Source organism: Octopus bimaculoides, chromosome 20 (genome assembly GCF_001194135.2).
Source record: "Octopus bimaculoides isolate UCB-OBI-ISO-001 chromosome 20, ASM119413v2, whole genome shotgun sequence".
Lineage (NCBI taxonomy): Eukaryota > Metazoa > Mollusca > Cephalopoda > Octopoda > Octopodidae > Octopus > Octopus bimaculoides.
Genome location: NC_069000.1, coordinates 21,829,571 through 21,846,118, shown reverse-complemented (window position 1 = coordinate 21,846,118; position 16,548 = coordinate 21,829,571). Strand labels below are relative to the sequence as shown.

The following is a 16,548-nucleotide window of genomic DNA, read 5'->3' as shown; positions in this document are numbered from 1 at the left end:
TATATATATATATATATATATATATGCATATATCCATACATATATGTACATACCTACATATATATATATATACATGCATATATTGGTACAGGATATCAAAAAAACGTTGATCACAATGAGAAACAAAAACATAGAAAACAAACTTTTTTTCAAACAACGAAAAAACAAACAAACAGAGAAATGAGACATGCAACATAAAGAGTATACCCCTTCGTCAGTTGTCCCTGTTTCCGATCTTTCTTTTACTAGTTTCAGTCATTAGACTGCGGCAATGCCTTGAAGAATATTTATGACTGGTTGGATGACTGGTACTTATTCTATCAGTCTCTTTTGCTAAACACTCAGTTACAGGGATGTAAACGCACCAACACCGGTCATCAAGCAGTGATGTGGGACACGGACGGATAGACAGACACACACACAAACACGATGAACTTCTTTTCAGTTTCTATCTACCAAATCCACTCACATAGCTTTGGTCAGACCAAAGCTGTAGTAGAAGACACTTGCCCAAGATACCGCAGAGCGGGACTGAAACCAGAACCATGTGGCTGGGGAAGCAAGCTTCTTACCACACAATCATGTCTGGACCTATACGTGTATTGAATCTAGGTTATATCTTCTGCTTTGGTAGAATTTTAAATAACACTTCTTTTTCTATTTCATAAAAACAGTCTCCTCTTTGACTCCTTTAAACTTCGTTCACAGATTATCTCAAGACAACTGAAAGCTGAAATACATGTTTGGCCTTAAAGTGTTATGAAGAAACATCAATAAGTATTGACACCAAAAGGATTAACTGATTAGAACAAAAAATACGGAAAAATTTAAGTACAAAAAGGGGTTAGACTATTGAAATCACTTTGATTGCTTCATGCTCTTGCTTGATGAGGCTGGGTCATTCCAGGTAAATGGTCCCAGAGACATCATCATGCGTAGAGCTGACCAGGTCCTCCAGTGCTCTCCATCGCTGGTGGTCCCATGTCAGCCTCACTGAATCCTCTAAGGTGACATTGAACCTTAGGATATCTTCCTTAATCACATCCAGCCATGTGGTGCAGGGTCTGCCACAAGGCCTCTTCCAGCTCGCAGCTGCTATGTCAAATGAGAGTAATGCCTGGTAGAATGATCTAGCGGGAGACAGAGGACATGACCCTTCCAGCACATGCGATGAATAGATATGAGGTGGGAGGCTGTGAGATGATGCATGCGTGCACACAGTTCTTTGTTGGAAATGTGTGGTCAGTTAGTTTGTCAAGGACAAGAACGGTGGACACAGTTGATGTAATTGACATTGGTATTTTATTGCTGTTAACATTGTATTTAGAAAGCAAGATATAGGAAGTATGATCATAACCATAATGGAGATGGTGGTGGTGGTTATAGAAAATGATGATAAAAGAAAAGGTGGAAAATGGGGGAGGTGTGTGTGTGTGTGTGATGAAAGAACTGTAGGGCTATGATGAGAAGAGATTGCTCAAACAGAACCAGATACCACCAGCTGTGTTCACACAGGGGTAGTACTGCAAACACACTATGGTACCCACATCTGCCAGAGTATTTCATTCTGTCTACTATAATATAACATGAGTATTATATTAGGTGTCTGCATGTGGGTGTGCATGTCTCAGAGAAGAGAGAGAGAGAGAGAGAGAGAGAGAGAGAGAGAGAGAGAGAGGGGAAAGAGAGTGTTTTATGTCTGAACAGAGTCCATTAAGATTCCAAATGTGTCCAACTTTACATGACAATGACTTAGTGTTAATGACCAAGATTGTTGCTGTTGTTTAACCTCCAAATCCACTCTGACTGAGTAATATATAATCAACGAAATTCCAGCCTTGATCATCCTATCTTTGTAGGGGTAAGTAAAATTACATTATTATATGTGTCGATTTCAAGATAATGGGAGGGAGTTGATTTGAGAGATATTTAGCTACTAATTCCAGTAAGTTAAGTGACCACATAGTTTCCCTTTCTTAATGTCTTCGTCAGGGTTGAGATGGAGAGTGTTGAGATGGTATTTAATGCCACATTGTACAACAGGACAGAGTTTGAATGGAGACAGTGTCAGAATTTGTAAAACACTTGCATTTAAGTTAGTCATTGTCAAGTCACCTAAATATGTAGGTTGTTATTCAAACTGTAATCAAATTTATATGAGGTTTATACAAAAGAAAAGTAAAACAACTAGTAAGACAGAAATCTTCTTGTGATCTATAGCAGCAAAACATAGTTTATAAAATTCAAGAAACTAAATTTGTACATCATCATCAAAATACACCTCTCAATATCACAAATCCTCAACATCACTAGGATTCACCTCCCCTCACAAAACACGAGAAATCAACCCTCTTTTACAATCTCTTCACAAAATACCAGGAGTCAACTCTTCCAAAACACTAAAACTGACCTCTTCGCACAAAACACCAGGAGCTACCTCTCCTCATAAAACACCAGGACTCACCACTTCTCACAAAATATCAGAATTCACCACACTTCCAACACCTGTGTTTCAATCAAATATTTTATAAGTTTAGGGTTGTATGTTCTGGTGTCTTATAACCCATACTTAATACCTCTTTTTTTCTAAACACTTGAAAAAAGAGGGTTAAAGGCAGCCTCAACAATAAAGGTAAAGCTACCCTGAATGCAAAGTATGTAAAGAGACATAATTGAATACAAACAACAACAATAATTTCTGATATAGAAAAAGAGCTAGCATTTTTGAGGGAAAGGGTCAGTTGATTAAACTGCCTTCATGTACCTGACTGGTACTTTATTAATCGAGGAAAAATATAAAACATAGATAACACCAGCAGAATTTGAACTCAGAATGCAAAGAGCTAGAAGAAATATCACAAAGCATTTCATCCAATTCTGTATCTATTTTACTTCATTAACTTTTTTTGATACCAGTCCACCTGGGATTAGCCTCTGGATTCATGACACAAAACCTTGTGTTTCAATGCTTCCATTTATAAATTAGAAAAAAACTTCTCTAATTATGTTTAAGAGCCTTTTGGTGATTTATATTACAAGTAGGTATGGCTATGTGGTAAGAAACTTGTTTCCCAACCACTTGGTTTCAGGTTCAGTCCTACTGCATGGCACCTTGGGTAAGTGTCTTCAAAGCCTTGTGAGTGGATTTGGTAGATGGAAACTAAAAGAAACCCATATTGTGTGTGTGTGTGTGTGTGTGTGTGTGTGTGTGTGTGTGTGTGTGTGTGTGTATTTTTGTGTACCCTCTATCACTGCTCAATAACCAGTGTTGGTTTGTTTGCATCCCCATAACTTAGTGATCTTGCAAAAGAGGCCAATAGAATATGTACCAGGTTTAAAAGTAAATACTAGAATGAATTTGTTCAATATTTAAGGTGGTGCTCTGGCAAAGACTAACATCCACTTAATAATGACAAAGCTTTTAGCTCCAAAATCCCTCCAAATTTTTAATTATTTTCAAAATTAATAGAAAATCCATAGACAGTGTATTTTGTTAAAAATATGGTAATGAAATGGTCGAAGATTAGAATCTCTCTCTCTCTCTCACACACACACATACAAACTTAGATTATTGGACTAAACAGAGAGAAGATATCAATATTTTAGGCCAGAGACCAGCTAACAGAAAAAAAATTTTTTTTTGACATTTTAACCTTAAAGTTGTCAATAAATAAAGAATCTTGATTATTTCAGCAAAGAATAAAACATTAACAACACTCTAATTATAGACTGTACAACCAAAATAAAAAACTTCAGAAAAAAAAAATGAAAAGGGAAATATAGGAAAGGAAAGAAAACAAAAACGTAAGAAAAATTGATGATTTTTTTATAATAGTCACAAGGCAGAAAATTTGGGATAAACCTATAGTCAACCCCAGCAGTTGACTGGTACTTCATTTCATCAACCCTGAAAGGATGACAGGCAAAGCTGACTTTTGTGGGATTTGAACATTGCAAGAATTATGCATGTCTTGATATAGAAAGTTGTATCTCTTGTACTTTGATGTTCACAAATTCTCCCTAGGTGTTCATTATTCCATAAGCAATTTGATTAGTCTGTAGGGATATGAAACTTCCTGTTTTGTGGAGGTAGAGATTGTTTGGTGTTTGTTCAAAATATTTCTTAAAATTTTCTTTTATGGATATACACTAAAGTGAGGCTGATATAAAAGGTGTATATATATATTCATGCATAAAAATGAGAATAAAAATATAATATAATTTAATTAAAAAAAGATAAAGGAAAGGTTTCTTTCAGTTTGTTTGCATACAAGTAAACGTTGTATGTGTATGTATGTAGGTTTGTGTAATACAAGTGGACAAACAAAAGAAAGTGGCACTCAATACATTTGGTAATAGCTACATATTCTATTAAATAACAGTTTGACTCCACTCCAGATAACTTAAAGTTCCATAGGCTTGTTGGATGAACCTGTCTTCTATTACTCTTCCTTAAATACATGATGAGATAGGTTAATCCTACAATACAACAAAACTTTTGGTTAGATGGAGTAGAGTCCAACTGCTATTAAATTATATGTATATATATATATATATATATATATACACATACACACATCTACATATAAATACACACACACGTTAAATGCTGCAAGGCAATTTATCTGGTACTCTATCAATTCTGTTAATCCACCCACTGCCTTCAAAATATTAGCCTCAGATTCACAAATATTTACTTATTTTGACATTAAAAGACAAATTATTTTAGTATTTTAACCACAGATTCACAAATATTAAAAAAAATAATAATGACATTTCAAACTGAGATACAAGAACTGAAATTTCGATACAGAGGTGAATCAATTAAAGCGAGCCCCAAACTCACACCCAGCACTTGACTAATATTTTATATTGTGTATCCTAGAAGAATGAAAGGCAAAGTTGACTTTGGCAGGACTTGAACTCATAACATGAAGAACCATTACTTTTTATGTTATAAGTTCAAATCTCACTGAAGTCAACTCTATCTTTCATCTTTCCAAGGTCAACAAAAGTACTGGGGTCATTTTCTGAAAACCTATGACCAAAAATTAAAGAAATAAAAAAGAGAAGAATCTGCTTCTGGGGAGAACATCAATCTTTTTTTTTACTTTTTTAATGGTTTATTCAGAGGAGTAACAGCAGCACTTATAGCCCTTTTCAGGGCCTCCAAAATCTAGTGGAAGAGAAGATATGCTCAGACCAGAAATCTGTCCCTGAATTCTTGCAACAGACTGAATTTGGCTGAAGACAAACTGATTAAGTCTGCTAACCAAGAACTGCAACAACCTCTTTCTGCACTGTTCCTGCCAATCAAATTTCATTCACAAGGCTTTGGTAAACTCAAAGCTAAGACAGAAGACACCTACCCAAGACGCTGAGTAGTGGACTGAACCTAAAACCTTCTGGTTGTGAAGTGTACTTCTTTACCATGCAGCCATGTCTGCATCCATATTTATTCCTGAAAGAAATAATACTTTATCACGCCCCCACCCCACCACAACAGGATAGACCGAGGTACACATTTGTAGACAGTCAACAGTAGGAATGAATCTACCAACCACAAGCTGGTGTTGCAATACACAGTATTGATCATGTCAGTTTAAAAGCTAGCTTAATTAGATACACCATGAGAGTTTTTCAAACAAAAATCAGTAATAAAAGTATGTTTACTCACAGTCTTCCAGAGTCAGCACCGCTGTCATCGCCTTCCAATTTATAAACCTTTCCATACATAACATATTCAAAGCTGTCTGCTCGGGTTGGGCCACTATCAACAGGGGAATATTCCCCATCATCAGGATAGCCATCTTCACGTAAAGTTGTAGCTATCACCATCCGAAACTTGTCACCTGTTGCAAAACAAAAAGCAAAAAGAATAATGAAAATGTGTTAAGGGAAAATCCAAAGATATAAGACCAACACATTGAATTAAGAAACAGTAATTTATAAATACATAATTACCTTATTTACTCATATGTAAATCACATTTTTTTGTGCATGACTTTGTCTTTGTCCCAACCATTACTATAAATACTAAGCCCTGTGAGTGCATATTTCATATGGGTGCAGCCACACTGAATAAATTACAGTACACTAAACTAGGAAAAAATATTCATGGTCTGGTCTCTTGAATAAGCTATGACACCAGCCAGACTCACATCTTACATACAAAATTTGAGTGAGGCACCCAGTAAGCCATCGAAGAATAAGACATGTCTGATGTAGATGATTTGGATGTCTTTAAACCATAAGGAACTGACCAAAAGTGATAACTCTATGAAGCTAAACTTGTCTCTTGTAACATAATGAGTGAAGAATAGCTGAAATCATATTCCAGCTGAGATGGTGAAAAAGAATTTCCTAGAGAGAGGAATATAAAATGACATGAATTGAACAAAAGATGACTATTTAGGTACATATTCCCAAGATGACAAAGGACAGAGAGATGAAACATAGAATCATAGGATAGAGATGAAATATGAACAACAGAAATGAGAGGACACTGATGACAAATCTGAATTTGATGGCTTTCAACTGGATTTTAAGATGTGCATCATAATCTTTTTTTATAAAGAGTGGCTGTGTGGTAAAAAGTTTCCTTTCCAACCACAGGGTCCTGGATTCAGTCCCACTGCACAGCACCATGTGAAAGTGTCTTCTGCTATAGCTCTGGGCTGGCCAAAGTGGATTTGGTAGACAGAAACCGAAAGAACCCAATTTTGTGTCCGTCTGTCCGTCCATCCATCCATCTATCTAAGTGAGATCATAGTCATGGCCAATACTGGTGTTTCATAAGTGGCACATAAGAAGCACCCACTACACTCTCAGGGCTGGTTAGTATCAGGAAGGGCATCCAGTTGTAGAAACCATGCCAAATCAGATTGGACCTGATGCAGCTCCCCAGCTTACCAGTTTTCAGTCAAACCATCCAATCCATGCCAGCTTGGAAAACGGACATTAAATGATGATGGTGATATATATATATATACACACACACACACACACACACACACACACACATTCTCAACTTACAACCTATGTGACTTATGACCACAGAAAATAAATAAAAAATAAATAAAAAATCAGTTTTTGGATGTTGGGCAGCTGCACGTATAATAACTATGGCAGTATCTGGCAACGCAGGCCTTCCTTAGACCCAGGAATCCACTGCCTGCCACTGTCTCTCACCCAATCACTTTCAAGCATCAGTTGCATTTGAATGAAAATAACATCGAAAAATATAAATCCGACAGACGACCAGATCAACTTACAACCTGTCAGTCAGGACAGAACTCGGTCATAAGTTAAGGTGCGTGTGTGTGTGTTTTTATGTTTGCATTAGTCCCCACCACTGCTTGACAGTAGGTGTTGGTTTGTTTACATCCCACTAATTTAGCTATTCGGTAAAATGAGATTGATAGAATAAGTACCAGACCTTAAAACAAGAAAAAAATAGGACTGGGGGTAATTTAGCTGACTTACTCCTTCAAGATGGTGCCCCAGCATAGCTACAGTCCAGTGACTGAAACAAGTGAAAGAAGATAATTCATAATTTCACAATTTTATTTAACCATAAAAATGATTTCCTGACTTCTATGATATCATAATATACTTTTGGGTTATGTAATATGTATTTCTAGCCTCCTTAGTTATGGGGACATAAACAAACCAACATCAATAGTCAAACAGTGGTGGCAAACAAACACACACACACACACACACACACACAATAAACTTCTCTCAGTTTCTATTTACCAAATCCACTCATAAGGCTTTAGTCAGCCCATGGCTAAAGTGGAAGTCACTTGCCCAAGGTGCAACACATTGGGACTAAAACCAAGACATGGTAAGCAAGATTCTTAACCACACAGCCACATTTTGTGAACTTTATTTGTCTAACTCCACTAATAATAGTAGACATGTATCATAACTAGAAAAGCTCTCTTAGTTTTGTTGACTCATCTATCATGTAGATATCTATTATAAAAGTGTTTACATACTTTTCTGTGCAAAATATGGAGTATGACTTATACATGAGTCATCATCATCACCGTTTAACATCCGTTTTCCATACTGGTATAGGTTGAATAGTTTGGTAGGATCTGGTGGAGGCAGGGCTGCATCAAGTTCCAATGTCAGCTTTGACATGGTTTTTTACATCCGGAAGCCCTTTCTAATATCAACCCCTTTACAGAGTGTACTGGGGTTTTTGTTTTGTTTTGTTTTTTTCTCATGCAACTGACTCTAGTGAGGTTACCACATAGCAAGCATGACAAAATAAAAAAAAGAGGGAACACAAAGAAGGAAAGTTGAAGACTCCCCTCCAACTAAATGGAAGGGAAGTATTTGAGCAAGGGGAGGGGGAACAATAGTTCAAAGCCAGATGTTGAGAGGCTAAAGTGTGCTAGAGGGACAAGTCCAGGTGTCTTGCTATGGTGGAGATACAAGGCTTACTCACATTATACAAGGGTGAGCAGGAGTAGCTGGAAAGAAGATACAGATGGTGGCGATGGGATGCCTGAACATCTAAAGGTACAAGGTGGACATAAGAGAGGGTACAAAGAGTGGATTAATGGGATGGAAGTTTCACAAGGGGAGGACAAATAGATGGTCATTTGTATTTTGGTAATTATCATGTTAAGATAAGTATCAATGTAAGTATCAATGTTAAGAACAAGAAATATCAAGAGAAACTTTAGATTCAGGCAAAATATGGAACTCCAACAATGACAAATAACAAACATCGATTATAGCTTTCTTATCAAAAACAAACAAACCAACACAGTGAAGAATCCAAAACACACATTAGATGACAGGGAGACAGTATGATGTGAAGAAACTATTGATGTGGTCTGTGTCAATGAATAGTAAGAACAAAACGTTTACAAAGTGGAATGAATTAGTATGGTGTGGTGAAGAAGAAGAAGAAGAAGAAGAAGAAGAAGAAGAAGAAGAAGAAGAAGAAAAAGAAGAAGAAGAAGAAGAAGAAGAAGAAGAAGAAGAAGAAGAAGAAGAAGAAGAAGAAGAAGAAGAAGAAGAAGAAGAAGAAGAAGAAGAAGAAGAAGAAGAAGAAGAAGAAGAAGAAGAAGAAGAAGAAGAAGAAGAAGAAGAAGAAGAAGAAGAAGAAGCCATTCAATTACTAGAATTTACAGTCAAATCTCCCCTCAAATGACAAGTTACTGTCTTGAGAAAGGAAAGGACATATTCAATAACATTGTCCTAGGTATACTTCGAAAAAAATGTTATGGCCATGGCTAGACTACTTCTGATCAAAATTCTGTTCAAAGAATTCAAAGATTCAAGGTTACTTAGGACTGATTATTTGATTTCTTGACTTGGAAGAAGACTTTGTGCAAAAATAAAAATATGGAGGATTTCAAGGAAATATGTTGTTTTTTTAGGTCTCAGTTCTCAACTTTCATGAAACAAACTCATGAAGAAAGTAATTCCAGCTGTGACCACCCTACCTTTCCAGGAGTAATTCTTGGACAACATTATCCAATATACTCTTTCCTTATTTAACTCCTTAGCACTTAAACTGGCCACAACTGATTCAAATATTCTACCTGTTTTATGTTCTAACTGACCAGATTTGGCCTTTCACACCTACCCTCCGATGTCTTACTAAAAATAAACAATCACATCATTGAAATCTCGATACAAGATGATGCATACCTAATTCAAAACAATGTGAATGATACATAAGTATAACATGTAACAAAGCAATGTCAATGCCAAAGAGTTAAAACAGTGAGATTTGGGTACATATTGATCTATCATACAGAGGATTTCTCCTGTCCAAGGTTGGTGGAGATGGTGTACCTTGACACGTGCAGTGAGGCAAATATTTTAAAATTGAATTTCTGTTACAGTGTACAAGTTATATAGCACATGCTTTGTCTTTCTATGCTGCACCAAAGTGTGTGTATATATATACATATATATAAAATTTTCTCAGAGTATCATCTTCTCTGTTTCAATTATATCTATGGTGTGACTGCTTGCTTCCTCTCCCTTCTGGAACAAATTATTTTGGTGTATAATCAATAACATTTTAAAAGAATACAAACTGTTCTTTAAAATGTACATTCTATAAATAAACCAGGTAAAACACCACTTTCACTCAGCAAATCAGATTTAGCCGAACAGACTATTTTAACACATGCGCATACCAGCTATTGTAATTAACATCAGAGACACCGAAATAAAATAAAATTTAAGAAAGACCTGGTAGAGTACTGTTTAAATTTTAGTGAACCTCCCCACCACAATGACCTTTCCTCACCCTTTTAGAAAACTTATTATAAAACTAAACACAATTATGAAAAAGATTATTTTAGAATCACTTAAACATTTTTGACAGATTGTATCAAAAATCCCATTAAGAAAAAAGAAGAAAAAAAAACACAATCATTATAACAACCATAACAGTCTAATGAGAGAGACAGGCCATTCAACTTGCTAGAAATAGCAGCCATATTGCCGACTCGAACAATGCAATCTTTAAAAAAAAAAAATGGATGAACACATTGAATAACACAGTTTTACAAGCATTATATCTGAATAGAAAGATACAATGGTCATTGCTAGAAAATCATTGCTCAAAGCTCTTTTCAGACTTCAACTGACATTAAATAATAATAACACCTTTTCAAATCTTTGCAATAGTCTCTGCGTAGGCTTTTCAATACAGAGGTTCAGCAAAGTGGAAATAATAATAATAGTAATAATCCTCACTGCAATAGGCACAAAGCCTGAAATTTTGTGGGAGGGGATAAGTCAATTACATTGACCCCAGTGTTTCACTGGTACTTATTTCATCAACCCTGAAAGGATGAAAGGCAAAGTTGACCTTGGTAGAATTTGGATTCAGAACATAAAGACGGATGAAATGCCACTAAGTATTTTGCCCAGCATGCTAACGATTCTGCCAGTTTGCCACCATAATAATAATAATAATAATAATAATAATAATAATAATAATAATAATAATAATAATAATGATAATAATAATAATAATAATAATAATAATAATAATAATCTTTTCAACTAAAGGCACAAGGCCTGGAATTTTGGGGAGGGCACTAGTTGATTACATCGACCCCAGTATTTCACTGGTACTTAATTTATCAACCCCAAAAAGATGAAAGGCAAAGTCAACCTTGGCGGAATTTGAACTAAGAACATAAACAGACGAAATGCCACTATACATTTTGCCCAGCATGCTAAAGATTCTGTCAGCTTGCAGCTTTAATAACAATAATAAGCATGGGTCAAACAGAAGTTATTTAAGGTGCAGCCGTGAGTATGTGTTTAGGGAGTTTGCATCCTAACTGCAATTTTGGATTCCCCACTGCACAGTATCTTGGGCAAGTGTCTTGTATTATTGCTTTGTGCTAACTAAAGCCTTCTGATTGCAATTGCTAAGTAGAAACTAAAGTCCATCATGTGTATGTGATAGTTAAGTGGATATTGGAGAAACACTGATAAAAGAAATTATTATTGAAGCATAAGCAGAATGTTCAAAGTTGGATACACACCATACATGCCTTTCCCTTGCAATAAATACAGAAGCAAAGCAACATCTTAATTGAAGCAAAATTTGGTACATAAAGGGGAGAAATGAAGATATAAACTAGACAATAATAGAGCCTCCCTTTATGTAAATAGCTTCAATATTTTCCCCCCTGGGCATCCCAGTAGACTAAAATATAATTACACCACAGATATGTTTGTTTAACAGAAGGAATGAAATAAAATCACATTGCAGACACCAAAACAAATTCTTTTTTAAGAAGTGGAATAAATTTCAAACAGACTCAATATCTGAAGGCTCACTAGCAGAAGAGACACAATGATAATCAACGGAATGAAAAACAGAATATTGCACAGACCCCAAAACTCAACACCCAATGAACTGTAAGGAGAAAATAACAATATACCACAAAATATCATTTAATTACACTCTCAGCATCGACAATATAAATCAGAACAACTTCAAGGAAACAAATGAAATGAAAACCAGCATAGCAGAATAAAATTTAATGACATCGGATGGGACACTTGCAGTGATAATGCAAAACTTAACAGAATAATAAATTAGAGTAACAGGGTACAATAAAGTGAATCAACCAAATAAACTACTTGGTGAGCAACAAATTAACCAATGAAGACAAATGACAATTTAGATGACTAAATAAAACAAACAAAAAAAAACAGCATATCAAAGGATAACATTTAACAGCATCAGATAAACAGCTAGAGTCCATGTAGACCCCAACAAAATGACCAACAAATTAACCCACAAAAGTGAATGAGAGAAACCAAATATAATAACAGAATCAACCAATTGATGAACTGACTAATGAAAAGTGACAAAATGATGATAATCTAGAAGATAACACTCAAATACGATAATACATAATAAATAATCAATAAAAACAATACACACACAGGGGAATAAGTTCACTTGAATGTATATAAAACCATCTTAAAACACAGAATGAGTCACCAGAACAATTGCTATAATCTAAAATTCAAGTACTGATGACCCTCCAGAGCCACTACATTATCTCTCCTCCATACATCTCTCACTCTTTCTATACGCTATGCCTGCTTCTCCCTTCATACTCTTGCAACCTACCCAGCTCACTCGCTCTCCCTTAACCTATCTGTATCATCCCTACCACCCCTTATCCACTATTCATTCACTACATCCACTCTTCAACTCTATCCAGTCTCTACACTGATTCTCCATCATATTTTCACCCCTGCACCTATTTCCCATCCCTAACCATCTATCACTCTCCCATATTCTTGCAACCCCTACCCACCCACATTCCTTATTCTGTTCCCATTCACTTCAACTCACCTTGTTTCTTGAGGGTCCTCCTGAAACCTCACCACTATTTTTATCTTTTTCCAGCTTCACCCAGATCATTCCCATCTTATCTTCTATGATGCTTGTAACAATATAGCCCCTCAACAACAAGAAACCTGTTCCGTTCTAGTTCCTTCTCTCATACTTTAATACTTCTCATTTCCTATCATAGAACTAACTCCTTGTTGTAGCCCCACTCAGCCAAAGGAGATTTTTAGTCTGGCAAGCTGCACGGTGATCTCAGTAGTACTGGTACCCTGAAAAAAGCACTCAGCACATGCTATAAAGTGTTAGGAAGATCATCCAGCCAGAGAAACCATGCCTAAGCAGACATTGGAGCACAAAGGTGTCCTTGGATTTGTAAAATCCTGTCAAACTGTCCAGCCTATGTCAGCATGGAATACAGATGTCAAATTATGCAGATGATGAGAAAAAGAATTTAGTTTAAATTTAGCACCATGTATTAAGTACTCTTTCCCACTTCCTTTACAAACTTTGTTTACAACATTTGAAAAAACATGTACACACATGCACATTTTCTTTACAATTATGATCAGTCCTTACTGCCTCTTAATTCTTTACATTCTCAACACACTGTCCATTTCCTCTATCATTCCCTTTCTCCTAATCCTCCTACGTCTATGTTATTGTGCGTGTACCTTTACCCCTCTCTTCTCTCTTTTCTTTGCCCTATGCTCTTGATACTAATTTTCACCTCATTTGACTTGGCCCTCATCACCTATCTCCTATTTCAATTGATCTTCAGTTTCTTACAAACTTTGGCCTCCTCCTCTAGTAACTCTTTCATACTCTTTACTTCCTTCCCAATTCTTTACCTCACATGCTACTCACACCAACTATCACAGGCTTTTTCCACAATCTTACAGAATTTTTCATTCACATTTCTGTGACCAAGGCAAACAACACTTCTATGTAGTCTTTATTTAGCTTTGAAGAAGAGTAAATGCCCAAAATTTTAGGTATTTTTGCTCCTCAACACAAATTTTCTTAGTGGATACTTGTATGCATGTGCATTTACATACTTAGCTGGACATAATGTATTGTAACAATGACTTGCATATCTAGATACAAGTACTTCATATTCCTTGATACACAGCAAATGATATTTATTTCCTACACAATAAAAACATTGCACATTTAAAAATTAACTACACTTCACTACGCACAAACACTAGTATCATGAGTATCCCACTCCTAATCTCACATTCCCTCCCTTACTAATCCTTTACCTCCCTTGTTACTGACCTCTTCCCATCTCCTCTCTCTCTCTCCACTTATTCACTCTCTCTTTTTCTCTCTTCACTCCTCCCTCTCCACCTACACCCACTGCCACTCAGATTGAGTTTCTATTCCCAGTCTTCCTATCCCACTACCTAACTTCCATTTTACACGAAACCTGCCTTGTAAACAGACATCATAAATTATGTATCACATATTGTTTTTATTTTTCACTTGCTCTCTTAATACTTTGCTTCTATTTGATAAAGTATATCAATTGAGATGCTAGGTTCTCTCTTGCTTTTTCCACTAGCATATTTGCACACCTCTTCATTTGTCTTTCACTTTATATTTTCCATCCTTTTCCAGTCCTGTATTTTTCATTTATCTAACTCTGTGCATTGTTTTTTACCATTTCGCGCGCGCGTGCGTGCGTGCGTGCGTGCGTGCGTGCGTGCGTGCGTGCGTGCGTGCGTGCGTGCGTGCGTGTGTGTGTGTGCACATGCATACAATTTTCAATAGTGGAAGCCAAAGTGGATAAAACTATAAATCATAACATGTACAATATTTTAACCAATATTCTATATGCTGTAACTGATAGCTTTATTTACTTTGAGCTCACCTATAAAAAAAAAAAAAGTTACTTCCTATCTCTGAAATTTTCTAAATTCTTATAATGTAAATGTGTGTGCATCACATTCTTTCTCTCACCATTTTTTTTTCATTCTTCTTCCATTTTTTAACTCTTAATCCTTTTCCATTTTTCCGAGCATTAAACTAATACACCTGCTTGTTGTTCCTACACCTGTCTTTATCTTTTGTTTTCTGTAAATTTCAACTGTGTGTGTGTGTGTGTTTGTGTGCACGCACGCGCCTATGATTGGGATTTCATATTTCAAAAATATTCTTGAAAATGTAATTCTCATGTTCTGTATAATTATGTTATAATTATGTTGTTAAATATTTATATAACTGTGAAGATGTGGAAGTTATTGGAAGGACTGTATTCTAGTTTTTCTTTATGTGTATGTGTGTGAATGAGAGAGAGAGAGAAAGAGAGAGAAGGGAAGTGTTTGAAAGAGATAGAGAGGATGAGAGAAGTGATGAAGGGGAGCTACAAATAAAAAGAGATGTAATGTCAGAGACAGAGATACAAAGAATTATAAATTGCAGGGGCTGTGTAGTCTTGGTGTCTATGATTACAAGAGACAGTAGGTGTTCGGGGACGATGAGGCACAATTAAGTGTTCCATGAAGGAGGGAGTGGTGGTGGTGGTGTATACAGTACAGTTATCATATTCAGGAGAACAGTGGTCATTGTTGTAGGAGTAGAAGCAACAGATGAGGGAGACAACATGATAATTGACTAACGACAATAAACTATTGGTGACTGAAAATCTGCCAATCAAATAGAAAGATGCACAAGCCTGTATATGTATATCTCTATCTTGTTTGTATTTAGATGCAGGGGAGTCCTAATAGAGCATTCTATGATCAAAAATGTTCCAACCACCACCGCCGTCTACTATCTACATTATCTGATACTTTATTTTTTCAAGTTGTTAAAATTGGGGAAAGAATTGCCTGCAATTTCTAGCAGGTTAAGAAACCACACAAAGACTGCTTTGTTGGCTCACTATAGTTATAATAGTTAGTTTTGAGTATCGTATTTGTTGTCATTTAACCCCAACTCAGCTGTAATCCAGTAAACCAATGAACAAAGCTAATTGTTTTTTAACCATCCTTCCTTTATTTTCTTATATAATATACCAAGGATTATCTGAAATGTCTCATTTGTAAGATGGTGATGCAAGTTGAGGCATATCTGGCTGTTATCTTTATCAGGTAAATGAATGTTGGAGATGCCCTCTTTATTTTCTGCATATTTTGTGGGTGCCATACTTCATATATGTATAAAGCTCCAAAAGATATGGAATATTAGTTCTATGTATAAAGAAATCTCTCTCTCTCTCAGGTTTTAGAAAATGAACTGCTTCCTTACACAGCAAACAAAATAATATTCCGCTCTCACAACTATTGCAAAGTTCAATATTCACTGTACTAACCATGCCTGGTTATCCATATGAATTCACTCTGGAAATGTTGTTGTTTGTTGTTGTTGTTGGCACTCCGTCACTTACGACGTCGAGGGTTCCAGTTGATCCAATCAACGGAACAGCCTGCTCATGAAATTAACGTGCAAGTGGCTGAGCACTCCACAGACACGTGTACTCTTAACGTAGTTCTCGGGGAGATTCAGCGTGACACAGAGTGTGACAAGGCTAGTCCTTTGAATTACAGGCACAACAGAAACAGGAAGTAAGAGTGAGAGAAAGTTGTGGTGGAAGAGTACAGCAGGGTTCGCCACCATCCCCTGCTGGAGCCTCATGAAGCTTTAGGTGTTTTCACTCAATAAACATCACAACG

At 36.1% G+C, this 16,548-nt stretch overlaps 1 protein-coding gene across 3 annotated transcripts in view; it reads right to left on the bottom strand.

Moving 5' to 3' along the window:
* LOC106867543 (DNA-directed RNA polymerases I, II, and III subunit RPABC3) overlaps positions 1-16,548 on the bottom strand; it is a 353,525-nt gene that overhangs the window by 133,999 nt on the left and 202,978 nt on the right. For 2 of the 3 annotated variants that reach the window (XM_052975249.1, XM_052975248.1), the window contains exon 3: positions 5,678-5,852. In XM_052975249.1, the coding sequence (XP_052831209.1) occupies positions 5,678-5,852 (175 nt within the window). Of the gene's footprint in view, positions 1-3,809; positions 4,480-5,677; positions 5,853-16,548 lie in introns of those variants that run through there. The other variant, XM_052975250.1, reaches the window with a different exon arrangement.